General features: G+C 41.1%; 1 protein-coding gene across 1 annotated transcript in view; it reads right to left on the minus strand.

Moving 5' to 3' along the window:
* Window positions 1-3,234: 3,234 nt before the first annotated feature.
* The window catches only part of LOC139559625 (voltage-gated potassium channel subunit beta-1-like), an 80,331-nt gene continuing 71,167 nt past the window's right edge, over window positions 3,235-12,398 (minus strand). The window contains exons 9-14 of the mRNA XM_071375775.1: window positions 10,992-11,077; window positions 10,500-10,620; window positions 10,221-10,315; window positions 9,995-10,115; window positions 9,785-9,873; window positions 3,235-9,310 (exon numbers count right to left, since the gene is read on the minus strand). Coding sequence (XP_071231876.1) covers window positions 9,215-9,310; window positions 9,785-9,873; window positions 9,995-10,115; window positions 10,221-10,315; window positions 10,500-10,620; window positions 10,992-11,077 — 608 coding nt within the window. The 3' untranslated portion in view covers window positions 3,235-9,214. The remainder of the gene's footprint in view (window positions 9,311-9,784; window positions 9,874-9,994; window positions 10,116-10,220; window positions 10,316-10,499; window positions 10,621-10,991; window positions 11,078-12,398) is intronic.

The raw sequence follows: 12,398 nt of genomic DNA on the forward strand, positions 1-12,398 counted from the left end.
TGACAGCCTGGTTTGCAGGTTTTCTCAGCAGTCCCTAAAACATTAAACAACACAAATTACAAATTCATTCTCATATCATAACACTAGCTAGCTAGCCGGCTAATGTTAGCTAGTCAGCTAACTTTCTTAATAGCGATTTTTGTAAATTAACTTAATGACAGAAAAATATGCACAAACGTTTGTCTCTACATTAACTAACATATTCCTCTCAATTGTAAATGTTTTGCTTGACTCGTTATGACGTTACAACTACTTACATTTGCTTCCACCGTAATGTTTTGTCAGCCATCTTTGCTGAAGAAAGTCACCAGGGACGGGTTCGTCAAATTCATAATTGAAACCACTCAATATGATTGGTCATATAAAAACCTTGGGACCCAAATGCATAATGAGTGCTCTAACTCCCCCTTGCGGTGGTCTGGAGAAATGAAGCCGTGACCCTGGGTACCTCTAAAAAAACTGATTTAAGTTTGCCTGCATTAAAGTCCCTGGCCACTAGGAGCGCCGCTTCTGGAGGAGCATTTTCTTGTTTGCTTATGGCCTTATAGAGTTGGTTGAGTGTGGTCTTAGTGCCAGCATCGGTCTGTGGTGGTAAATAGACGGCTACGAATAATTTAGATGAGAACTAGATAGTGTGGTCTACGGCTTATCATAAGGTACTCTACCTCAGGCAAGCAATACCTCAAGACTTCTTTAATATTAGCATTTTAGTGTTGTATTTTGGAACAGGCTTGAAAAGCTAAGTAGCCAATAGGCAGAGGGTAGCAAACTTTGTCTGATTCTCTGTAATAATGGCATGGGAATAATAATGCATTTTGTTTTGTAAAGTGGTTTCTTGCATCAAACAACAACATTTTCAGTCACCTCCTTGTCTGAAGAACAACTGGATGAACAGGTTAATGTCAAGCCCTGCATGCTTTTTTCAAAAGTCTCATGGACTGTAGGTCTACATTGAACATGTAGGCTGCTACTGTAGGCTGAATCATAGAACCGCTATTTCCATTTTTATAAAAATTATGTGATGCATTTTCTCCATTATTTTTTTTAATGGTAGGCCACTACTGTAGGCCTACATTATGATCAAATAGCCACAGTATTAGAGGGAACATTGCTCCTCAGCACAAATTTCTGCAGGCCCACCAACCAATGAATTTATGTTATGCCCCTGGAATAGAGCACACACAATCTCCTATACTATTCCATTCGGATTAATATTTGAGTTTCATTCCAAATCGCAATACACACCAATTTTTCATATTTATGTTTTTTCATCTGAAATTATTTCTTATGTGTGTGTAAAATATGTAATGTTCGTATCCTGTATATTTGAATTTGATATGTGGTTGTCTCACCTAGCTATCTTAATATGAATGCACTAACTAAGTCACTCTGGATAAAAGCATCTGCTAAATGACTAAATTGTCAAATGTAACTATTTTACATATAGAACTCATAACTGTATAAATAAATAAAAATGTATATAAATAAATATTGATGTCACAAATGTATTATTTGTACAGTTCTTTATTAAAAGTATGTATAGTGTTTAAGTAGTTATGTTTCACATTTGACTGTAAAACCAAGCAGTACTACCCATCTGACAGCGAGGTGGATATATAGCGTTTTGAACCATATGGAAACTATCAAGTGTTAGATTTCAAGCAAATACATGTCTGTCATTGAACAACCCCATTTCATGACTAGATGGTGAAACATTCTCTCTACAAGTTCTTTAAACAGTAAAAGCTAATTTACCAACATTTCGGGAAAAATTAAATATATCGTTTTGGAATAAAACTCTTGATTTGATCTATACAATACATTACTATGTGAACATTTTGCAAATGGACAAGCTAGTTGGCTCGCTCGCTAACAGCTGTGTTAACTTTTCCTTGCTGGCTTGCTTGAGCAGGTTGGTTGCTAAGGTCAGAAGAGCTGCCATAAATTCAGATGAATCTTAAATAAGGTCGCACCCGACACGGTATCGTGTTTAGTGACACAAGTTCATGGGTAGTTGAATGCTAAATATAATCAAAGAAAGAGATTCAACTTCGCTTTGTTATTTGTAGCTAACGTTATGTGGTATCCCAGGAGGTCTACCCCAGGGGGTGGTAATAGAGGGGAGGTACGTGATGCGACGTTGGCTCCCTCTGCTGGGAGTACACGAGCTGGACACCCCGACACGGATAGCTCCAAGTGGAGGTAATTAGGGATAGTGCCAACCAGCCGTGGAGGCCACATAAAAGGAGCACTGTGGCACATCACGAGAGAGAACTGGGAGAGACTGACACAGAGCCAAAGCGGAGAAGAAGTACCGAGCCAAACCTAAGTGATTGTCTTTGTTATATTTATTTTATGTCCTAGTAAAGTTGTGTTTGCGGACTAAAACCTCCCTGTCTCTGTGTTAGTCTCTGCATGCTCAACCCAACACCTCACAGTTTACCACAGTTAGATGGTCAAGAAAAGTTTGCATTATAGCTAGCGGCTAAGTGGTTCTCCTAAACCTGCTACGAAAAGTCAATTTTGACAAAAGCTGTATCCCTTCTAGACAAAACCGGCTTTGGCAGAGGTACCAAACACTGCATTAGTGAAAAGGTGATGAATCAGTGCATTGTGTGCATCAGAGCAAAAGTTTATATTCCTTTGAAATCAATAAAAGGTTTAATGTTGTTCAAATAGAACATCGAAACAATTTAGATATCTTATTGACTTCTGCGTGCTGGTGGAAAAAGCTACATAATGAAATTGGTAGCCTACATCCTTAACTTTAGAGGAACCTTTTCCCAATAAAGTAATCAATTCTACTCTGACCATTACTTTCACAAATATGAATCATGTTCCTTAGTCCTGGAAACTTGTCTTTTACTTGTTTTTTTTACTACATATTTACAGTGCTGCTTGATATGAGGCGCTTTCTGAACAGAAAATACCATTGTTCACACTGGATATTTATTAATATATGTACAAATTAACAACAACAATAACAAATACAGTCTTCACTCAAAACTCAACCACTAACATAATCTCATTATACAATTTTACAGACATTGTATTCAGTTTTAGCCCTGCTGCAATGATAAAGGGCACAGCTAATAACTTGGATAAAATGAAAATGCTTCTCGTGGTTTGGCGGGTCATGTTTCAGAGGACTCGAGCCTTCGCCTCCCAAGCAGGTTGGGGAGTTGCAGCGATTTTACAAGATCGAAATTATGGACAAAAATGGGGTAATTTAAAAAAAATATATATTAATATACATGTTTTAATGTTTCTGTACGTGCTTTGTGGGTAATGCTGTTTACACAATGATAGAACTACGTACATGAGTTCAATATCTGTCAGCAGAAGAGACGATCCAGAGAAATGGGAAGATCCTATGAAAATAGTATTCCAATAGTGTGTTCTGCTGTCCAGCATTGAACAATTTAAATGAGTTAACAGTCATTACAAATGTTTTGAATTTGAAATATTCAACCCAACACACACACCTCTGTTGGTATTTTAGCATCATGATGCAAAAAAAACGAAAGATCTCATCATGTACCAAGGAGTTCATTATCACAACAACAATGCAGGGCTAGGTAAGCACTCAGGTCGTAGGGTAGGAAGGGCTCAGCCATAACTGACCATCACGGACAGTAGAGATCATTCGTACATGCCACTGTCAATCACTCTGAAGACAGGAACACAGTCCTCTGTCCAATAGTTTTTCCTCAAAATGTCCTACTGTAGTCTACAGAGGTCAGCAGGATGGATAGAGAGAGGGTTCACTTTGGCTTCTACAGAATGCAGGACAGCTGGGTGTACCCAGAGCCATGTACAGTGGCAAGACAAAGTATGTGAACCCTTTGGAATTACCTGGATTTCTGTATAAATTGGTCAGCAAATTTGTCACAACAATAGACAAACATAGTGTGCTTAAACTAATAACACACAAATTATTGTAATTTTCGTGTCTATATTGAATACATCATTTAAACATTCACAGTGTAGGTTGGAAAAAGTATGTGAACCCCTAGGCTAATGACTTCTCCAAAAGCTAATTGGAGTCAGGAGTCAGCTAACCTGGAGTATAATCAATGAGACGAGATTGGGGATGTTGATTAGAGCTGCCTTACCCAATAAAAAACACTCACAAAATGTGGGTTTGCTATTCACAAGAAGCATTGCCTGAGGTGAACCATGCAAAAGAGATCTCAGAAGACCTAAGATTAAGCTGGAAAGGGTAACAAAAGTATTTCTAAAAGCCTTGATGTTCATCAGTCCATGGTAAGACAAATTGTCTATAAATGGAGAAAGTTAATCACTGTTGCTACTCCCTAGGAGATGCCGTCCTGCAAAGATGACTGCAAGAGCACAGCGCAGAATGCTCAATGAGGTTAAGAAGAATCCTAGACTGTCAGCTAAAGACTTACAGAAATCTCTGGAACATGCTAACATTTCTGTTGACGAGTTTACGATACGTAAAATACTAAACAAGAATGGTGTTCATGGGAGGACACCACGGAAGAAGCCACTGCTGTCCAAAAAAACATTGCTGCACGTCTGAAGTTTGCAAAGGTGCACCTGGCTGTTTCATAGTGCTACTGGCAAAATATTCTGTGAACAGATTAAACTACAGTTGAGTTGTTTGGAAGGAACACACAACACTATGTGTGGAGAAAAAAAGGCACAGCACACCAACATCAAAACCTCATTCCTACTGTAAAGTATGGTGGAGGGAGCATCATGGTTTGGGGCTGCTTTGCTGCCTCAGGGCCTGGACAGCTTGCTATCATCGACAGAAAAGTGAATTCCCAAGTTTATCAAGACATTTTGCGGGAGAATGTTAGGCTATCTGTCTGCAATTGAAGCTCGACAGAAGTTGGGTGATGCGACAGGACAATAACCCAAAACACAGAAGTAAATCCCCGCTCCTCCGCTCTCTCCACTGGCTTCCAGTTGAAGCTCGCATCCGCTACAAGACCATGGTGCTTGCCTACGGAGCTGTGAGGGGAACGGCACCTCCGTACCTTCAGGCTCTGATCAGGCCCTACACCCAAACAAGGGCACTGCGTTCATCCACCTCTGGCCTGCTCGCCTCCCTACCTCTGAGGAAGTACAGTTCCCGCTCAGCCCAGTCAAAACTGTTCGCTGCTCTGGCACCCCAATGGTGGAACAAACTCCCTCACGACGCCAGGTCAGCGGAGTCAATCACCACCTTCCGGAGACACCTGAAACCCCACCTCTTTAAGGAATACCTAGGATAGGATAAAGTAATCCTTCTAACCCCCCCCCCCCTTAAAAGAGTTAGATGCACTATTGTAAAGTGGTTGTTCCACTGGATATCATAAGGTGAATGCACCAATTTGTAAGTCGCTCTGGATAAGAGCGTCTGCTAAATGACTTAAATGTAAATGTAAATCAACAACAGAATGGCTTCAACAGAAGAAAATACGCCTTCTAGAGTGGCCCAGTCAGAGTCCTGACTTCAACCCCATTGAGATGCTGTGGCATGACCTCGAGAGCAGTTCACACCAGACACTGAAACAGTTTTGTAAAGAGGAATAGTCCATAATTCCTCCTGACCGTTGTGCAGCTCTGATCCGCAACTACAGAAAACGTTTGGTTGAGGTTATTGCTGCCAAAGGAGGGTCAACCAGTTATTACATCCAAGGATTCACATACTTTTCCCACCCTGCACTGTGAATGTTTACACAGTTTGTTCAATAAAGATATGAAAAAGTATTATTGTTTGTGTGTTATTAGTTTAAGTAAACAGTGTTTGTCTATTGTTGTGACCTAAATGAAGCTCAGATCAAATTTTATGACGAATTTATGCAGAAATACAGGTCATTCCAAAGTGTTCACATACTTTTTCTTGCCACTGTATATAGAGAGTTAGGACACTTTTTTGAATATTGTTCTAACTCTAGACATTTAGTTAATTTAAATATTCCCCATGCAATGTTAATGAGGTGCTAACATGGCTGCCATAGAATATTGACATTTATACAATGGGTGGGTCTAATCCTGAATGCTGATTGGTTAAAACCGCATTCCAGCCAGTGTCTATTCCACAAGTTACCACCAGCTAAATCAATGATGTTAAAATGCCTATTTACTCTGTTCCATCTGACTACGCAATCCACTGTCTCATCAGCCCAGCCAGGCACTTTATAAACTTGATCTCCACTATAATAAGCATCTAGACATTTTCTCACATTTCTTTTAGACTAACATTTAGTTTTCAATGGCGTAGATTTATATAAACCTTGCAGTTTATCTCTCCAACATTTGCAACATCGTTTCAATATTCAAATTCGATCTCTAGCTGTCCCATAGTAATGAATGTGTCGGGAGTTGGGACGAGACAGACAGCGTTTCTTACATGCTGACCACACTGCTCTCGCGTGTGCATCTGTGTGTGCCATCGCACGCATGTTCATTTTGTCCATATCAAAACGAACTCTGAACCAAATATATTCATTTGGGGACAGGTCAAAAAGCATTAAACATTTATGGTAATTTAGCTAGTTAGCTTGCTGTTGCTAGTCCTGGGATATACACATTGGGTTGTTGTTATACCTGAAATGAACAAGGTCCTCTACTCCGACAATTAATCCACAGATCAAAGAGTAAACTGAGTTAGTTTCTAGTAATCTCTCCTCCTTCAGTCTTCTTCTTTGGAATTTGGCGGTTGACCACCAACTTTAAGGTGCATTACCAGCACCAACTGGACTGGAGTGTGGACCTCAGTTCATCTTTCAGTCACTCACGTGTGTATACGCTCCTAAAAACCAATGAGGAGATGGGAAAGGCGGGACTTACAGCATGTCAAGCATCACAAATAGAGCCAAGTTCTATTTTAGCACCTGGCTACGCAGACGCTCGTTGATGCGCGCGAGCAGTGTGGATGCAATGACTGAATAACATGTATGTGCACATTTATTTTGCAAAGCTCGCACACGCTACGCGGGCGGTGTGGTCAGCATGTCAGCCAGTCGAAATCATGAATCAGCTGGCATAATTTTTATGTATATATACAAAGAAATGTCAATTGAAAAAAGGTCAAACGAAACGAAGTGTAGCTAATTTGCAGTCTTTCCAGCTTCAGTTTGAAGTGATTGTGTTAGCTGTGTTGTTGGCTAGCTCCTCTGAACAACATTTTCCTGACGAGTGAGCACAATTTCTATGCCAGGCAAAATCGTGCCTCATTTGCTCCTTGTTATGGATGTTTCCAATTAAATGTCTCTAGAAAACAGCTTAAACAAATGCAAATGCAGCTACTTTGCTGTTATTCTGTCTGCACTTTTTGATGTGACTGTAAGTTAGCCGTAGTTGGCTACCTAGCAAGCAAGGGATAAGAATGTTGCCAGCCAGTATGGCAATGGAACATTTAGAACGAACAACTGGGTCACATCCATAGATACAGAACAAAAAGACTGAACGACTGGGTTGCATCTCTGGCAACCGAACCGATAGAATGAACGACCAGCCGGCTTGGGTAGCAACCCTAGATTTGTGTCGGAACTATATCTTGTGGAAGAATGAAATAGTATTAAATAATTCATCAAAATATATATTTTTATGAAAATATGTCAATCATTACTGGAATATGTGATAATAGTGATAGTGATTATGTCCTTGCAGCCGGTGTTTGGAGGATATATTGGCACGCGTTGTCACTTAAGTCATGTACAGTGCCTAGTGAAAACCTACGCACCGCTTGTACAGTCTTCAAATTTTGCTGCCTTGAATTTAAATCTGAAACGGGATTAAATAGGATTTTTGTTTTCCTGCTGATCTAGACAATCTACACACATTTTCAAAGTGAAAGGAGATGCATAGAAAATGTCTAAACGGATTCAAAAATAAGAAGCAAAGATATCTTGATTGCATAGCTCTTGGTGGATGCACTATTTGCAGCAGTTACTGCTATGACTCATTTTAAATAAGATTCCACCAACTTTGTACAAGTTTTAGGGCAACATATATACATTGTGTTTGTCAAAATTGCTCAAGCTCAGTCAATTTGGTTGGGAATTATTGATGTATTAGCAATATTCAAATCTTGTCTCTGATCTTATTAAAGCAGATGTAGGCCAAGTCAGGACTGAGACTGGACCACTAAGGAACACTAAACATCTATTCGAAAGCCATTCTGGAGTGTTTTTGGCCTTAAAATTCATATAAATTTCCTTCTGAAAAATACAATTATATCCTAGTGTTAGGTCTTCAGAGGAATGAGGCATGTTTTCTTGTAAAATTGTAGATTTGCTTTGCTCCACATACTCCCCAGATATTGCCGGTGACATGCATACCCATAACATGATACTGCCACTACAATACTTGAAAATACAGAGGTTTTCACTCTGTGATGTGTTGCGTTGGATTTACCCCAAACTTTTTCTTATTTAGGCCAAAAAGTGAATTTCTTTGCCATGATGTATTGCAGTATTACTTAATGGCCTTGTTGCAAATTGGATGGATGATTTAGAATGGATGTTTTAGCACAGGCTTCCTTCTTTTTACTTTGTCAGACATGCCAGTAATATGGAGTGAATGTGACGTTGTTGATCCATGTACGTCTTTAGCCTCATAGTGATATCCCTGAGCAGTTTTCCATTCTCGGCCACAGCACATTTAGGAAGGGTGGCCAGATCTTTGCAGTGTCTGGGTGATATGATACACCATCCAGAGATGAATTATCATACTTGACCATACTCAAAGGGATATTTAGTGGCTTGGGATTATGTTTAACCTCCCCCGATCCATGCCTGTCTAAAAATGTATTGCAGACATGCTTTTAAAGCTCATTGGTGGCTCTGAGGATGAATCATTGTTCGAAATGCACTATACACTATCCTCTGACGTTACAGAGACAGAGGAAGTTGCTCTCAAATCAAGAGAAAGACTACTTTTACAAACAGATGGACCCCATTCAAGAAATTGTGTGATTTTTTTTTATGAGCACATCTTGATAACGAGGATTGTTTAGGCAAGTTTAAACTGTCTGCACTGTAGCAGAGCTGTGGCATGCATGCTTTGTCAAGTAGAGCTCTCAGTTAACGACATTGAGTACAGATTGATCTTCATACAGATGAGGCAGGAGGAGGAGCTGTGCAGAACACACACACATACACAAGAGCAGGGTTGGGCACACACTGGAGGTGCCATTGATGAGAACTTGTCCAGATTAGGCCTATCAATCACAGTTCTGTAAAATGGTTCTATCCTAATGTGCTTGATGAAAGTCCTTCTTACTGTGCGGTCGGTTTCCCAAGACGTGGTCAATCTCTGTGACAATGCCTGCTGTCATCTTTGGAATGACCTACAATATATGAAGAGGAGAAACAAAACATTTGATTCAGTTAGTTGTGAAGGTGATAGCAGTAGTTAGTAAAAACACCACAATAGATGTACTGTATCCAAAATATTCAACGAACAGTGTAGACTAGAGAGAGGGAACAGTTTTTGAGTGCTGAGAAAGGGATGCCAGAAGCATTACATAATTGATTACAATTTTTATTTACTACGTCCATGGTCCAAGTTCCGGCCTGGTCGTCAGTAAGACAGCTGGTCTAGCTCAGTTGGTAGAGCATGGTGTTTGCAATGACAGGATATATGGGATTACCCATATGTAAAAATTGTATCCACAGATAACTGTATATCGCTTTGGATAAACGTGTGTTCTAAATGTCATGTATTGTTATTATTATTATATATTAAAGCTTGAAATGTATTCTTCAAAGGAGTCCTGCTCCCATAAATGCTGACATTATAGTATATGAGAGATGCTCCTTGCCTCCATGGCCCTCAGGTTCTCTGCAAGCTGGATGGGGTTGGATGTTCCCAGCAACACTGAGCTCACTCCTTCATTCCTCAGGCACCAGGCTAGAGAAAGAGAGAGAGAGGTTAATCAGGACAAGTCCCTTGTGGAGGTAGTCCCTCCAAGACTCAAAATAGGGCAATCCTCTACATTTAGCATGGTTATCTGTCTGTGCCGATATCTTACCGATGGCTAGTTGTGGCAGAGTGCAACCCAGCTTCTCAGAGATGGTAGTCAGCTCCTTCAGCTTGGCCTGTTGTTTCCTCCCGTCCTCACTCACTATCTTCTCCTTCAACCAGGCATACGGCTGGTGGAGAGAGAATGGAGAAGGATCTTAGAAAAGCCCTGAGGACCAAGCAGACATTCATAAAACCCCTCAGGTGTTGTTGGGACAAGAAGATACGAGCAGTACCTTCATGGAGGCCCTGGAGCATTCTGGGATACCATTCTCATACTTCCCAGTGATGATTCCACAGGCTAGAGGCGACCAGGATACCACACCCACACCTGCAATGGCACGTGGTAGTCAGGCCACATGACAGGCAAGGTAATCATCAGACGACCATGGTACGGAAGGACAAAAGAACTGGTATCTACAGTGTACCTTTTGAGGCATGGAATATTGACTGGTATGTCAAAGACCACAGCATGCAGGCCACAGCATGCACAGTCCAATATAGATACCACTTGCCTATCTTGTGGTAGAGCTCAGGCAGCTGTGTCTCCACCTTGTCCCTCTGGAAGAAATGATACTCGGCCTGCTCACACACCGGAGGGATCAGGTTAAACTGCCTAGCCACAGAGTACGCCTCCTAAAAGAATGAGGGATGAGAAAGAGAGGAGGAGGAAGGGGAGAGAAACATGGTGAGGAAAGTGGGATCTGAACTTTACTGACTGCATTTATCTTTTAAAGCTTTGCATTTCTTGTCAGACCAAACTTCCATATCTTCAAAAACATTGATATTACAAGACATCACCTGCACTTTTCAGACTTCATTTACCTTCACCCTGTAGTGTTTGTTTACTCCCTAATGTCAGACTTCAGAAGCATTCATTTCCCAAGCATGCTAGTGAATTATGTGGACAGAATCTAGTTAGTAGGTCTACAGCAAATTAGAGTATGAGGTTGTGAGGAAGTGAGGTCATGTATTGTGAGGTTGTGAGGAAGTGTGTTCCTGCTCACCATGATCTCCATGGCAGACCACCGTGATGTCCCCCAGTACATGGACATACCCTGGTTGATCACATGGGTCATCGCCCTCACGATCTCTGCAGAGACAAAAACAACAAACACCTGCTAGCCACGGGAGGGGACCATGGCTTTTTTGGACAAATGGGATGTTGTGAGTATTGATGTAGGTTGGCATCTGCCCCTTTCTGCACAAAGGGAGTTGGGAGAGTATAGCAAAATAAGATAATTTATGTTTTTAAGTGATGTTCCCCTGAAAATATATATTAATTGTCCGTTTACCTGTAAATCGAAGCCTGGTTGTGTTTTGAGTGGAACATACATAGAGGAAAACTGATACGATGAAGATACTCCAATGTTAAGGAGACATCAGAAAGATCACTTCTCACTAAACGATGCATTATAAAGGCTTTGTATAATTTCATCCAGTAGTTTTGAAAGTAGCGCTCACGAGCCAAAACGGGTCCACGAAAATGTTGTATGATAAATTACGTTCTGCTAAATAAATAAAATACAAAAATATTCCTGAAATTTGTATATGTTACGAATTCCAATTCCTACAATGTGTTAGCAATTTTAAAGTGCTTAAAATCCTGTTCAATCTTCTTAAATCAAATATTGACTTTTGTTGTCTAATATCCTACTGGGCACACCAAGTCATTTCAACCTGGAGAATTGGGTAATATTTGTTAGATGAGATTCCAACCTATTTTCACCCTCTCAAAAAGACCACTGTTACGGCTTTCTAATTCCTCCTCCTCGGACGAGGAGAGGCGAGAAGGATCGGACCAATACGCGGAGTGGTTAGTGTCCATAATTTATTAGCATCAAACTGAACACTATAATGAAACAAAATAACAAATAGAAAACCGACAAACAGTCCCGTGTTGCACAACGACTACACGGAAGACAAACACCCACAAAACACAAGTGAAACCCAGGCTGCCTAAGTATGATTCTCAATCAGGGACAACGATTGACAGCTGTCTCTGATTGAGAATCATACCCGGCCAGACACAAACATCCCAACATAGAAAATACCACATAGACAAACCCACCCAACTCACGCCCTGACCAACTAAATAAATACAAGAAAAAGGAAAACAGGTCAGGAACATGACATAACCCCCCCCTTAAGGTGTGAACTCCGGGCGCACCAGCATAAACTCTAGGGGAGGGTCTGGGTGGGCGTCTGTCCACGGTGGCGGCTCTGGCGCTGGTCGTGGTCCCCACCCCACCATAGTCAAACCCCGCTTCCGTGGCCTCCTCCCAATGGCCACCCTCCATGTCAATCCCACTATAACAAAGTGCAGCACCGGACTGAGGGGCAGCTCCGGACTGAGGGGCAGCTCCGGACTGAGGGGCGGATCCTGGCTGGCTGGCTCTGGCTGGTCCTGGCTG

This window comes from Salvelinus alpinus, chromosome 30, assembly GCF_045679555.1.
Source record: "Salvelinus alpinus chromosome 30, SLU_Salpinus.1, whole genome shotgun sequence".
In the NCBI taxonomy this organism is placed as follows: Eukaryota; Metazoa; Chordata; class Actinopteri; order Salmoniformes; family Salmonidae; genus Salvelinus; species Salvelinus alpinus.